This window comes from Aethalodelphis obliquidens, unplaced genomic scaffold, assembly GCF_003676395.1.
Source record: "Aethalodelphis obliquidens isolate GAN/ISIS:26980383/991018 unplaced genomic scaffold, ASM367639v1 scaffold10, whole genome shotgun sequence".
In the NCBI taxonomy this organism is placed as follows: domain Eukaryota; kingdom Metazoa; phylum Chordata; class Mammalia; order Artiodactyla; family Delphinidae; genus Aethalodelphis; species Aethalodelphis obliquidens.
In genome coordinates, this window is record NW_020837954.1 from 40,229,760 (window position 1) to 40,245,980 (window position 16,221).

The 16,221-nt window shown below is 35.8% G+C and overlaps 1 protein-coding gene across 11 annotated transcripts in view; it reads left to right on the forward strand.

The window, feature by feature from the left end:
* Nucleotides 1-16,221, forward strand: part of GPHN (gephyrin) — a 626,342-nt gene that overhangs the window by 546,005 nt on the left and 64,116 nt on the right. For all 11 annotated transcript variants that reach the window (XM_027111532.1, XM_027111539.1, XM_027111540.1 and 8 more), the window contains one exon: nucleotides 12,923-13,044. In XM_027111532.1, the coding sequence (XP_026967333.1) occupies nucleotides 12,923-13,044 (122 nt within the window). The remainder of the gene's footprint in view (nucleotides 1-12,922; nucleotides 13,045-16,221) is intronic.

Consider the following 16,221-nt stretch of genomic DNA (forward strand, 5'->3'; position numbering starts at 1 on the left):
TTTCTTGTCCCAGACCTGACTGGTAGACAGGTAGAGTCCTCTGTTTTACAAAGGCTAATCAGGCCACACTGATGAGGGGAAATTAGAGTGGAAATCTGAAGCCATTGAGGGTATATGCCTCGTGAGCAGAACTGTGTTTCAAGCAGAGGGGACAACAAACACTAAAGCCCTGGAGTACATGCTTATCAAGTTTGAGGAATAGCAAGGAGGCCAATGTGGCTGAAGTATAGAGGGAAAGGAGAAAAGTAAAAGGAGATGAGGTTGGAGAGGTAACAGAAACAAGATCATTTTATTCTAAATGGACAGTTTTGAGGAAGCGAAACATAGCATGGAACATAAAATGTCTTAAATTTTTAAATGATCACTCTGGCTTCTATATGTATGGCTTGGCATATGGGAGAGAAAAAGTGAAAAGCCAGGAGGCCAGTTAAAAGGATATGCAGTGGTTACTGTCTGTACCTCTTTGAAGCTTGTATTGTTTGTTCACTACTGTATTACCAATGCTGATAAAATTGCCTGACACACACACACACACACACACACAAAAAAAAAAAAAATTAAATTAAAATTAAAAATTAAAATAAATTTAAAAAAGGAAAGGATATGCAATACTCCAGCAAGAGATTTGGACCAGAATGGTAGTGGAGTTGGTGAGAAGTAATCAGATCCAGGATACATTTTGAAGGTAAAATCAACAAACAGGATTTGCCAGTGAATTCAAGGTAGAAGATAAGAGAAAGTGAAAAATCAAGATGAGCTCCATTCCATAAAATATTTTGTTTCCCTTGAAACTGTAGATGGTGAATTTTAGGTCTTTAAACTGGACATCAGTCAGCCAGCTGCCATTAGCTTCAGGAAGTCAAGATTGTATGCTTGTTATCTAGTTACCCAAAGTACTAGCAATAAATATTCCTTCCATAGATGGTGAGTTTTCTTCTAGTTTCAGTCACCTTCTGCCATATTCCATAACTCATTCATTCATTTCTATTCATTCTCATTCTTCCTACCCCCTCCTTCCCTGTCTCTTCCTCTCTCCCTTCCTCTCTCTCTCTCCCTTCCTCTCTCTCTCTCTCTCTCTCTCTCTCTCTCTCTGTCTCTCACGCACACACACATACACATACACAGAACTAAGTGTATTTATCTCCACTATGCCTCTCCTTATTTTATTCTGTCCTTTGTAAATCTCTTGGCCACTCTCAATAACAGATGTCTGTACAAACAAGTTTAAACTTTAGATATATAAAGTCTGTCTAAAATTTCCATATACTGTTCTTTGGGAGCTGCCACAAGCAGCTGTTATTATAAAAGTAGAATCTTTAAAATCTTTGTCCCCACTAATAAGAGAAGGAATAAGAAGTTGAGTGTCTACTATGACCAGTACCGCTATGTGCTTTATGATTAAAGCAACACTATGAGGTTAATGTAATTATCCTTCTTTTTACATAAGAGAAAATTGAAGCTCAAAAACAAAGCAACTTACCCAACATTATATATGTTGTGTAAGTGATGAAGCCTGGTTTCACACCTAAATCTTTTGGCTGTAATGACTTTTTTCCACTATTCCACAATGCTTCCCACTTCCTTAAATTTCATTTCCCCAGCTTTTTAATGGCAATCTCTGAAACCTATCAGGTTAGATAGTCCATTACTTTCTTCTAGCCACACTATACTTCTTGTCCAGATTAAGGACTATGACTCACCACTTTAAAGTTGCCTTCATAACACTTCAGATAGCTTTACTCCTTTAACCTATTCCTTTGCTTACTGTGGTAATACCCAAAGTGAATGACTCCATTCTCCACTTTCTCCATTTTTGCTCCCAAGCAGAAAAACATTACTGAAAAAATTCATAGAACTATGATTACCTGAACAACTACAAATTACTGCCATTTAATGGCAACCTGGCACTTAAAGTTGTTCAGTAATTCTGATGTAACTGTCTTGTTGATTTTCTAGTACATTCTTCCAGTTCCAGTATGATAGTTCATTCATACACTCTATACCCTCTTTAAACCTCAGTAGCAGCCCTACTTTGCACTCTTGACAGATGACCTAACCACCTTTATGGGAAAAAAGTAAAGGTAAAAAATAAATATATTTGTCAAACTGAACTAGATGAGATCTCCCTCTTCTTCCCATCTCATTACCTCGAAAATTTCCCCATTCCTTTAGCTATCCTCCTTTCTTCCAATCTAAAAGGAAAAGGTACTTCTTTCTAAGAACAATTCCTCTACTTCTACCTTTAGACCCACTTTTTCTCACCTTCCTCAGAACTTTGATTTCTAAATTACTTCCTGTGTCTTCTATGTTCTCTGATTATTTTCTCTCTAGTGGCTCATCCTCCTTTCACATCCAAAAAGACAAAGATTACCGCTATCAGAAGAGAACCTATATTTAAACACCTTCTTGCCTCCTTGAGCTACTGCATATTCACCTCCTATCCACTACCAGCTTTGTTGAAAGAGAGGTCTGCACATGCTGGCTTTCCTTCCTCACTCTGCACTTTCTCCTCAAACTCCCGAATCTCATTATTGCCCCCCATTAGTACAGAAACTGCTTTCCTGAGTATACTATTCACCTCCTAACCTCTAAAACCTGCTCTGATATTTATCTTCCTTAACCTGTCTATATCATTTGACATCAGTGGCATTCCTCACCCACCACCTTGAAACTGTCTCTTTCCTGGTGTTCCATGATTGTTCTCTCTTGATGCCCTGCCAACTACTACTTTTTTTCCTCATCGTTCCTTATCTTGATCCCATTCCCTAATTGGAATATTCCCCTAGGATGCTGTTCTCTGCTGTGTCTTCCACTCTCTCTAAATTCTTCCTTAGAATTTTCCTCTCATGTCAAATATATGCAGGTAACTTCCCATATCTGTAGCCCTAAACTTAACCTCTTTTGTAAATTCAAGCCTTCATTTACAACTTCCTCTGGATATTTCCACCTGATGTTCCACCATTACCTAATCTCACTCACCATCTTTCCCTTCCTACCAGGAAGAGTGGAATACTTCCTTCCTGACTTGCCTCTTTTTTAAAGGCATCACTATTCCCTGAAACTGTTATTGCCAAGGTCATCAGTGACATTTAATTTTTTTCATTTTTAATTACAGTAGAATACACATAACAAAAAAATTATCATCTTAACTATTTCTAAGTGTATACTTCAGTAGTTTTAAGTACATTCACATTGTTGTGCAACCAATCTCCAGAACAGTTTTTATCTTGCAAAACTGAAATTCTATACTCATTAAACACAGCTCCCCATTTCCTCCCTCCCACAGCCTGTGGCAACCACCATTCTACTTTCTATCTATATGAATTTGGTTACTCTCAGTACCTCATCTGAGTGTCATCATATAGAATTTGTCTTTTTGTGTCTGCCTTGTTTCACTTAGCAAAATATCCTCAAGTTTCAACCATGTTGTAGCATGCGTCAGAATTTTCTTCCTTTATAAGGTTTCTTAAAGGAGGTGAGTCTTGATCCTTCAGTATAGTTTTTAACAATGTAAAAAATGACCATGGATTGGCAGACAGGGAGACAGTGCTGAGTATAGTTGAGGAGGAGAAAGTCATAAGATTGGTGTTTGAGAAAGATCATTTTCAGTAGATGTGGGCTCCTGAGCAACAGAAATGTCAAAACCCCCGTACAAAGACCACCAGAGCCCTGGGTATGACTCATTAGAATTTGTAATCTAGGCAGGTTGCTGGAACTGGACAGTCAGTAGCCTTATCTTTGGAACATATGAATCCATGTGGAGTTACTATTAAATCATTTTGTTCATGATCTTAGAACATGTGGTTCTGAATGAGCTGGTGTTAAAAAACAATTTCAGCTAAGACAGTTTGTGCTCTGTATTATGGTTTGGCACAATTTATCTGTATTAAAAGTCATAGTACACTTTTGCAAATTCTGATTTCAATTTCATTTCTCAGTGCCCCCACTTCTGGTCACTTTCAGCCTAAATTAGCTCATTATCTTTGAGATGTGATCAATCCAGATTGGTACCACTTTTTGATGGGCTATGATTGTGTATTAGGTTTTCTGAGGTAGTTTTTTTGATCTCTACATGCACCATGCCTTTGTGTACTCTTTATTTCATGATAATTTGTTGAACCATATAGCTTACAGCAAATATGCAGCAACATTTAAGGCTCTAGAGTTTATATATTCGGCCACTGCCATACAGACAAACATTAGGACAAATATATTACCAAAGTTTGCAAGGTACTTCAAAGCCATGATTCTAGACTTCCAAACCTGTACGTGAAAATATGTCAAATATTTTAGCATGGTTCTCTTTATAAGAAGAAAGGAGCAAATCTTTGTATTATGTAGTAGCCATCCAGTAAACTCAAAAATTGCTTAAAAGGTATAAAAGACAACAGATTTATTCCAAATTTGGGAAAGGCAAAACCAAGAAGAGTTGTCAGAAGAAACAAGATATTAATGTCATAAATAAAGACAATAAATATTTACAGACAATATTTTTAATCAACAATAAGTAACCATTATTTTTAGAAGCTTTTGATTAAAATGATTTAAGAATGTGCCATAAACCAGAGAGTTAACAGAATATTTTGGTTATAAAAAGGGACCTTTGTTTTCTGGACACAAATTAACTTAGCCATTTTTAACAAAAAGAAAACCCAAATTCTAGTAACAATTTACAATAAAAGATCCATAGGCCGTTTTTCCTTATGAATAAGCCCACGTCATGTAGCCAACTTTGTCAACGTTTTTAATATATATTATTCTTCCTGTATATTCATTATTTGTAGTTATTACTGCCAAGCAATAAGTCATTTCCCTTCAGACCTTCTATACTTTACTGAATAATACTCCTAAATTTATTTTTTACTGTCTTCCTTTATATTTTGGCACAATCAGTAATTTTTACTTTAAGAAAAACATTGTTCTGTTTTTTCCTAATAAATAAAACATAATCATTACCTTGCACAGGCATTCCTCTATCTTCATATATCCTTTCTACCCTGTTAATGATGGTTACTTTAACCTGTTAATGATGTACTTAATATAAACACTGGTATATATTTTTTTAACATCTTTATTGGAGTATAATTGCTTTACATTGGTATGTTAGTTTCTACTTTATAACAAAGTGAATCATCTATACATATACATATATCCCCATATCTCCTCCCTCTTACGACTCCCTCCCACCCTCCCTATCCCATCCCTCTAGGTGGACACAAAGCACTGAGCTGATCTCCCTGTGCTATGCGCTGCTTCCCACTAGCTATCTATTTTACATTTGATAGTGTATATATGTCCATGCCACTCCCTCACTTCTTCCTAGCTTACCCCTCCCCCTCCCCATGTCCTCAAGTCCATTCTCTACGTCAGGCACTGGTATATTAAACATTACAGTGTCCACATATCCAAGATTATTTACCAGTCAATCAAATTAATATTAGTTTAAGATCTTAGAGTTAACTAAGGATCTGGCAATTAAAATTTAATTTCTTATAAAGTCATGATTTAATAGAAGCGTTATAAGAATTCATCTTGTAAGGGAGGAAAAATATTTTTTCCTCTACCTTTCTAATTTCTCAAGCTCTGAATTTTATTACCTCTGTAACAAAAGACGGATTAATAAGAGAAAAGCACAGCATTAATTTAATGTAAGTTTTATGTAACACGAGAGCCTTCATTTAAAAAAAATGAAGACCTGAAGAATCAGTTAAACCTGGGCATTTTTTAAATTAGTTTTGATGAAAAATGGAAAGTTGTGGAGAAATATGAAAGGACAGAAGTCATGAGGAAAGTGTAGTAAACTGGGGGAAACTTAGGAAGGCCTGTTCCTTCAGATTCCTCTCTCTGTCCCTTCATCTTCAGAGATAAGGATGCTCCTTTCCTCTGGGCATAGGGAGGGCACCTCTAACATAAGGGTTTTTTGACGTTTTTCAGGGGAAAGTCAGAAAGTCCTTCCTGCATGTACTATTTCTCAAATTTCTTCAGCTTAAAATATTCACTATGCCAAATGCCATATGTTGGGGTAGCATGTCTTGAACCTCATCAGTCTCTTTTCACAGAGACATTCCATATCATCATCCCCATATTTAGATGAACACAATTTAGAAGGTTCAAATTAGGATTTTTTTAATAAGAAAATAGGGAATTCCCTGGCAATCCAGTGGTTAGGACTCCACACTTCCACTTCCAGGGGCCCAGGTTTGAACCCTGGTCAGGGAACTAGGATCCCACAAGTTGTGTGGCATGGCCAAAAAAAAAAACCTATTAAGATTTTTTATATATGTGTATGTATAGCTGATTTACTTTGCTGTACAGCAGAAACTAACACAAGGTTGTAAATCAACTATACTCCAATAAAAATTAATTAAAAAAAATTTTTTTAAATAAGAGTCTTTAAGAATAGAAAAAAAAAAAAGCAGAGAGACCCAAGGCTTACATAACTAGAATGTTATACTAGTATAACTTTCTTACATGGTAGTAAAGTTAGGAAAAAGACATAGGACACTTTTTAAACTAAAATTATTAAATCAGTCTAACATGTCCAGAATCATGATAATAGAAATAGAATATGAATTTTTTCTAATACCATTTGTAAACCTCTGTATTTATAAACCAAATTCTTAAGGACTCCTTAGATTATGTTTAAAAGCTCTGTATGTTCCTTTTTCTTTCTTACATCCAAGCAACCAAGGCAATTAATTTAACTCTCAATTAAAACTTTCTTTTCAGAGTTTAATTAAAAGCCATTTAAAATAAGAACATTCTCCATTAGAGTTTATAATCTGACTTTTCTCACCTTTTTTTGTGTTAGGTCTGTTTGTCTGGACTATCTAGGTATTTCTAAGGTGTGGCCATAATTAATTAATGTCCATAATTAATTAATGGAATTAATTAATTAATGACATTTTCCAAAAGAAGGAGAAAGTAAGGATGTATAAGGAAGCTGTTTGCAATGGATATGGTAATAGTTACTGACCTATAAAATTCTAATACCTTCTCTTTGCAAAGAGGAGAAGTCTTAGATGCAGACAAACCCATTTCAATACATTAAAAAGAGAGAAAGTAAGTTATTACAACCAGTCTTAGACCCTTTGACAATTCCATCAAGACCATCAAGATAGAATTAAATAGGATTATTCCATCAAGGTAGGATTAAATCTCTGAAGAACAGAAACAAAGAGAGAGGTTTCTTAAAATAAACTAAGTGATTTCTCTTTTAGACAAATAAGACAGAGAATTTCTTCAATACAGGGTTTAACAAACTTGTAAATATTTTGTATTTTTATTAAAATTTCATTTTGAAGCAGTGCATAACAATAAAAGTGATAATCATTGAATATTCTGAATTGTATTCGCGCTTTATTCTAAAAGTGCTTTCAAGTGAATAATTGTCATGTCAAAAGTACTCCAAAATGACCACTGCAATTCCAAATTTTCCTTGATGAAACTATGCTTTCTAGAAAAATAAATGCAAGAAAGATAAAACAGAAGCCAACTTATGCCAGGAGAAGTACAAGTTTATTATTAGATGAATCCATGAATTCATTAGCTAAAAGCCAGTCAACAGGGAAAATATCACTTATATATATCTAAAGTCCTTAAAACTAAGGCTGAGAATGGAGCTGGAGGAATCAGACTCCCTGACTTCAGACTATACTACAAAGCTACAGTAATCAAGACAATATGGTACTGGTGCAAAAACAGAAATGCAGATCAATGGAACAGGATAGAAAGCCCAGAGATAAACCCATGCACCTATGGTCAATCTATGACAAAGGAGGCAAGGATATACAATGGAGAAAAGACAGTCTCTTCAATAAGTGGTGCTGGGAAAACTGGACAGCTACAGGTAAAAGAATGAAATTAGAACACTCCCTAACACCATACACAAAAAGAAACTTAAAATGGATTAGAGACGTAAATGTAAGACCGGACACTATAAAACTCTTAGAGGAAAACATAGGCAGAACACTCTTTGACATAAATCACAGCAAGATCTTTTTTGATCCACCTCCTAGAGTAATGGAAATAAAAACAAAAATAAACAAATGGGACCTAATGAAACTTAAAACCTTTTGCACAACAAAGGAAACCATAAACAAGACGAAAAGACAACCCTCAGAATGGGAGAAAATATTTGCAAATGAATCAACAGACAAATGATTAATCTCTAAAATATATAAAGAACTCATGCACCTCAATATTAAAAAACAAACAATCCAATCCAAAAATGGGCAGAAGAGCTAAATAGACATTTCTCCAAAGAAGACATACAGATGGCCAAGAAGCACATGAAAAGCTGCTCAACATCATTAATTATTAGAGAAATGCAAATCAAAACTACAATGAGGTATCACTTCACACCAGTTAGACTGGGCATCATCAGAAAATCTACTAACAACAAATGCTGGAGAGGGTGTGGAGACAAGGGAACCCTCTTGCACTGTTGGTGGGAATGTAAATTGATACAGCCACTATGGAGAACAGTATGGAGGTTCCTTAAAAAACTAAAAATAGAATTACCATATGACCCAGCAATCCCACTAATGGGCATGTACCCAGAGAAAACCATAATTCAAAAAGACACATGCACCCCAATGTTCATTGCAGCACTATTTACAATAGCCAGGTCATGGAAGCAACCTAAATGCCCATTGACAGACGAATGGATAAAGAAGATGTGGTCCATATATACAATGGAATGTTACTCAGCCATAAAAAAGAACAAAATTGGGTCATTTGTTGAGACGTGGATGGATCTAGAGACTGTCATACAGAGTGAAGTAAGTCAGAAAGAGAAAAACAAATATCGTATATTAACGCATGTGTGTGGAACCTGGAAGAACGGTACAGATGAACCAGTTTGCAGGGCAGAAGTTGAGACATAGATGTAGAGAACAAACGTATGGACACCAAGGGGGGAAAGCGGTGGGGTGTGGGGGTGGGATGAATTGGGTGATTGGGATTGACATGTATACACTGATGTGTATAAAATTGATGACTAGTAAGAACCTGCTGTATAAAAAAACAAATTTAAAAATTTTTAAAAAACAAAAAAAAACTAAATTTGAACCCTTGAGAGCTAACCCTAAAAGTCAGCAGGCCAGAATGGGGAGGTAGATCTCTCTGAAAGCCAGTTTCTCATACATAAACAAAGAAAAGTTCTTACAGACACACAACAATGTAGCCAATTGACAAACAAAATGGTTAGTAGCAAATCAACACTTTAGCAAACCAACACTAAGGAAAACAAAAATCCTTACAAATTCAGTCAGATAACCAAAAAGTCCTGGGAATCTTAGAGCAGAAAAATTTTCCATCTACCCTTCTAGGTTCTTTGGCTAATCTAATAAATTGACATAAGGCAGATTAACATGAGAAAAGTTTAATTTTGTACGTATAGGAATCCCATAAAAATATGAGACCCAAAGGCAGTCAGGCAATTGAGGCTTGTATGTCAGTCTGAGCTAGGGAATGGGATAGGGCCTGGGGCTTCAAAGGGGAGAAGGGCAGTTCAGGAAGATGAGAAGAGCAGATGTTTAGTAATCAGATGTTTGCCCTACCATGCAGGTAAGTCAGATAAAAAGTTATCTCTGGTAATGGCTCTCTTTCTGGGCCAGGCCCCCTATCTAAATTCTTTTAGTCAGTTAAGGGAGTAGTAAATGTTTTTATTGAGTCTGCTGTGTCTTGATTGCCTTCAGCTGAAAGTAATGCGTGTGCCAAATGGGCACATTTGGAGGTGGCATATTCTGCTCCCCTTCAAAAACAAAATAAATTTCAACTAACTTTGGGAGCTCAACAAAAAAGCATCAGAGTTTAATGTAAGTGCTGGACTTACCATCATAAAGACTCCCCTGAGCAAAGAGGCTCAGAAGACCTCAGTGAAGTGCAATGTAACCAATATGAGAATAGTGGTGGCATGAGGTCTTGCCTAAGTGTTGGTAGGGACCTTCATGACCATCATTGTCCTAATACAAAGCCACCAAGGAAACCTGTTGATCATACAAAGCTGGATATATTAAAGTTTCTGAGCAAGGAAGAGCATCACCTTGAAAGTCTCAGCAGTGTCTCAAGAGGAGGAAGTTACAGAAGGATACTTAGAGGATTTTGAGGACTGGGATTGGTCATGAGGTGGTTTTAAGGTAGTTAGTAAGTACGGTCTAGGCAGACTGATCACATTTTGTGAAACAGGTGAGTTGCTGAAACAATTTCTTTTTATCTTTGGAGCACGAGTCCATATGGAGTTACCATGGTCTCTAATTGTCCATAATCTTATAGGACCATACAGGTCTGAACAAGCTTATGTTATAACAATTTGACTTAAGATAGTTTGTTACATATCATAGTTTGGTACAGTTTACCTGTTATGCAAGTAATCGTACAGTTTTGCAAGTAGATGTGTCTATTTTATTTCTCAGAAGGAAAGAGTCTGTCGGCAAGATAGCCAATTATAAGGCTTTTGCAGAAATTCAGATATATTGAATGCCTGAAATTGGGGGATGGGGAGGGTTGATAAGAGAGTGAATAAAAATGTAGTGTCAAGGAGGAGATGGATTCCTGTGTATAAAGCAGCAAAACATTAAAAAAAAAAAAGATGGAGTAAGGATTAAGGATTGAAACCTTTGGGAAGATAGTGGACTACAAAAGGAAAAAAATCAAAGGCTAAATGTTTGAAAGCTGGAAATACAGTGGCACCATTGACAATAACAGAAACAGGAAATTGAAATTTAGTATGGGGTAGATAAGAAAGTAACAAGGTATCAAGATAATGGGTTATGTTTTTGTTTTCTTGTTTGTTTGTTTTGGGTTATGTTTTATTTTACTTTATATTGTATTTTTTCTTTTATATTTTAACTACAATAAGTTTCAGGCATCATTCCAGAGATGACTAGAAGTATAAGAAGCTGGAAAATAAGATTACATTTTTAAAGTGGAATATTGTGAATTTATTCTAGTGTATGCAACCTTATAATCTTCCATTCGATTCTGTATGTTTTCTTTGAAAATACTTAAAATGCACTGGAAATCCCATACCCTCACTTAACTAGCTATTATTTCATTATGTCAATTTTACAGACAAACAACTGGTTCTCCAGTGATCGCTAATTGTTCTATTATTTCTGGAACTGTGTGCAGCAAAATAACAGAGAGGAACATGAATGGCAAAGAAACCACCCTAATAACGGGGAAATCTTATTACTCAGTTGGTGGTCAGTACCCTTTGTGAAAAAAATATTATATAACCATTCAGTTTTCTTTCTGCAGCAACTTGTCTGATTAATGGAGTTTAAAAGCTGCAAGCCTTGGCCTTATAAAATTATAAGTTCAATAACTGTGTGTTAATTAAATCAGAAAATTAATCTGTATTAGTACTGCAATAGCAATTTTCCAAGCTCTGCCAGTGACAAAGGATGAAAGTGGGTTGCAGTGTCACATGGGATCTGATTAAGTTAGATTAGTGCAGTATTTGAAGGGAAGTCTCCCAGGTGACAGTGAATAAGATGATCAAAGTTTTTCTGCAGATATTTTAAGGGGACAGTTGTTTGCAAAGCTACTACTTTTCCAACATAAAGCCAAAGGTCCAGCCACATGGTATCACTAATGAATCAGAAGGAAGACTAAAGGGGCTTTAGGTCATTGTTTGGCAGAACTGAGATACAAAACCCTGGGTATTGGCCATATTAACAGCCTAAGCATCTGAAATATGCAGGCTTGCCTTCAACCTCCTAAGATAATATTCCAGATTTTCTCACTTCAAAGATGTACTTTTTTTTCATTTTGTAATTTTCTGAAATCAAAGTATATCTTAAAATTGTGTAAATTAAGCTTGCATGTTGTATGTGTCTGTGTGTGTTAGGGACCTCCTACTCTTAAGTATTTTATAATCTAATAAATGTAAATCTGTGTTCACGTTATGAACTGATTCCATCCATACTAGCACCTAGGAGGAACAATATGAGAACAATTGGGGGGAATTGGGTGCTCTTTCAATATCATGTATCATAAAGAAAGGACAGAGAATTGTTTTTATTGTATATTTATCTGTGTTAACTGAGTGTTCATTATCTCAGTCCTAACAACTGCCTTTCAAGGTAGTTTTATTACTATATATTATAAATGAGAAAATTATGGCATAATGTGTTTGGGCAACTTGAATTTGAACCTTATCTGAATAAGGTAGACTCTTGCTTGCTACTACGCTACACTGCTTCATTGGAACATCCTAACATAAAATAAGCTTCTTATAATTTTCTTCATTGACATATAATAGTAGATATTAAATCTCTAAAGGGTGATTCAGTTCAAAGTCATGGAATCATGGGCGTGTACAGTTAAGTATTACTTGTTTAAGTTTGCTAATAGAGACAAGATATCTGGCTCCCTCTCCTTCAAATAAGTTTAACTTCTTCGTTACTACTGATCGCACTTCACAAAAGAGATCAAAAGCTTGAAAGAAAAGATAAATGATCATTCTCTTCAGACTTGAGAATATCATGTCACACAGTCTCTTCCTCAAATATTCTCAGTGAAGGACAGATTAGAAAATAATAGTGGGAGGAAAAAAGAAAGTTTTTTTTTTTTAAATTTGACCCAGTAAACAACCAACCAGTAGAAAGGCAGCTATCTCCAGAGCACTATTCTGTCAAATTGTAGCGAAAGCTGGTGTGAATTTGGCCTGCTGTTTAGTCACCACTTAAATTTCTACATGTTTTTTAATTCTGGAGGACTGTTTTCTGATCCTCCTATGCTTTCATTATTTATCAAAGATCCTTTGAGCATATATCTTCTGTGGGCCAGATACTGTTATAGGTGCTAGATGTGCTAAACTCTGTTTACTAGATCTATTTTTTCCCCATTAACAATAGGCAATATTATCCTAAGAAAATAATTTGTAGTGGTTTTTTTTTTTTTGGCTTTGTAGCTGCTAAATCCTGAAGATGACCTCTTACCAGGAAAGATTCGAGACAGCAATCGTTCAACCCTCTTAGCAACAATTCAGGAACATGGTTACCCCACAATCAACTTGGGAATTGTGGGAGACAAGTAAGTATTGGATTTTATTTTGAAGTTGTTATTGTACAAATATGAATTTTGGGAGTACTAACTAGGCGGGATTGTTGCTAAAGAGAAAGAAATTTAATACCATAATTTTCACTTATTTCATTCTTCAGAAGTCAAAGAATTATGGAGATGTCTATGTCCTTTAGCGATAGACATTTTCCTGGAATGCCTTTTACAATAGGAGAAATACGTTGCTCTGCTTTGGGTGTTATTCCTATTCATACTTTTACTTATGTCAAGAAAGATAGGGAAGACATGGGTGAGAAGAGTAAGAAGGAAATGTCAAAATTAGTACTAACTGATTCTTTGAAGTTTAAATACAATTATTTTCTAGGACTTTTATATTGATTTTTGTATTCTTATAAAACCTGAGTTTCTCCAGGCTTCACCCACTTGTAAATACAAAGGGAGGCACATTGACTATAATTGCCCATCTCTGAGAGCATATTACCCCATTTACTAAATTAACTCAGCCCTCTGCTAAATTCTCCAAGTATTTCCATAAATTTCCAACTGCGTCTCCAGCTCCAGCTGCACATGCAATCAAAAACAAGTCTGCTCTTTCTGAGCATCCCACTTCCATGCAACACTGCTGTTCAGCCATCTTTCACCAGGCACTATTTCCAGTTCACCAGAGGTGTGCCTGCTCTTAGTAACACTCAAACAACAGCCTGCTGGAGACAAAGCTAGGAGACATATCTGAGTGATGGATGCCCTGATGTATCTGTCACCCATAATTGCCCCTTTCTGTCTTATCACCACCTTGTCACTGAGCAAAGCTCATTATGCCTGGATCCTCCTTCCCTTAAGATGAGTGCTTTCCCAGGGCTCAAATATGCTCTTGAAAAGGCTCTGTCCTACCATTTCGCAAGGTATGCTGGGACTCCTATAAACCCCAGTTTAGGCTCAAACTGGACACAATGTAGTCCAAACCTGGAGCACAGCGTCTTGCTAGTAACCTGAAAGGCAGTAGTTATAATGTTAATCTCACCTTTTAAACTTCTCTTCTTTCCTCCTGATTTTTTTCTTTCTCTGTGGACACTGGAGTAGAGTCTGTGACACATATTTTCAAACATCATTTTATTTTTTTAATTCACCATTTGTATTTACCTGAAAGTTTAGTTCTAGAGAAGTCCATAGGTAAGTAACCAGCCAACTTAGAACCCATGCTGGTGAAGCCAGTGCTGCAGGTTACCTAGTATCACCCTGACCCAGTCTCCGTAGCCCTGGGAAGGGATAGAAAGAACCCAGTGAAAAAAAGCAGGGAGGGTTGAATTTGGACCTGACTGGTAACCCATCCTTTCATATATATAAACTTCCAAGCATCTAAAAATTATCCTGATGCAGATACACCTTTAAAGAAGGCAAAAAGTAATTTCTGAGAGGAGGTAGGATGAATCCAAGAGTTCCAACAGCACAGAACAGACCTGAAACTCTAGGGAACAAATGCACCAGATTTAGAATTTGTTTCCCAGCCACCACTGACTTTGGCCCTGCCTCCAAGTGCATTAATAAGCTCTAAGAACTATTATAAGGTAAAAGGTGCTTTTTGTTTGTGTGTATCATTTTTACCTTATGCTGTCTTGACTATAATTCTGTTCATTCTCTCCCCCTAATGTTGTACTTTTGTATTAAAATAAAAAGCTAACTTGATATATACTATATATACTGCCATTACCTTACTACAAAGGCCAAAACACCATTGAAAGGTTCCTATGTTGATATGCTAATATTTGATTTTCTAGGACCAGCTGTTGATTCGTTGTAGACATTTCCTAATAATTAATGTTGCTATTACATGTAACTTCAAAATGTCCCTTGAAACAACAGCATATAAAGAACAACAAAACTTACAAGCAAGATATAGGCAATTTTGAGAATATGTACATCTTTAGTATATTCTTTTCTTGGATTTAATACCTTACATAAAACTGAGAACAATTTTTTTTTAAATACAATTGATGCAAATCTAAACTTTCTCAGCCTTAGAGTGCTGTATTGAAGAGGCCCAGAGTAAATGGTTTAAAATGCAGAGGTGGAATGTGGGAGGAAAGAATTTATAACTGTTCAGATGGAAATCTGTGCTGGGAATTTAGCAAAGGAAACAACGCACATTTAATCTGCAGCCTGTTGATATTCTGTGAAGGTTGTCTCCCTCTTCATCCTTCTCTTTCCTATATAGCCATTTGCTAGTGAAAGCTAATGTTGTTATACAGAAGCCTCTATGTGAAGCTCTCCAGGGAAACAAGCAGGGTCACGGGAGAAACTACCCTATGTTTAAAGCAGGGAGAGAAATAGCTCAAGAATGTCAGCAAGCACAGAACCCTTACTCAGCTATGCCAGATAAGAGTAGGGGGTAAGAGTGCTATTCTTGTTATTTTTAAAAGGTTTCAGTCTGGGTTTAAATTCTGTATGATTCTACTTCTTAGCTCTTATTCTTATCACCTACCATGACTTTAACAATAAATGTTAAAATTGAAGGGTAAGACTCTATAACTTATTTGGATTGACCTGGATGAATTTTGCCTTTGTTTCTTGTACATTTCATTTAAAAAGAGGGTACAGTGGAGCTTATGGGAGGGGTGCTTCAAATACGTGAGCATTAACTACATTTTTAAAACATTCATTTTTAACTATTATGTGAATATTAAAACACATTCCTTAGACATATTTTCTCTCATTGTGTGGAACACAATACCATTGTGGTTCCTAGCGTTTTTCTCTAAAAAGACAAATTTTTTACAATGTAAAAAAAATTTTATTGAGGTATAATTTACAATGTTATATTAGTTTCAGGTGTACAACATAGTGATTCAGAATTTTTATAGATTATACATCATTTAAAGTTATAAAATATTGGCTGTATTCCTGTGCTATACAATACATCCTTGTAGCTTATTTATTTTATACATACTAGTTTGTACCTCTTAATCCTCTACTCCTTAATCCCTCTTCTCTTCCCTCTCCCCACCGGTAAACACTAGGTTTTTTTTCGATATATGTGGGTCTGTTTCTGTTTTGTTATACTCACTAGTTTGTTTTATTTTTTAGATTCCACATATAAGTGATATCATACAGTATTTGTCTTTCTCTATCTGACTTATTTCACTAAGCATGATACACTCCAGGTCCATTCATGTTGTTGCAAATGGCAAAAGT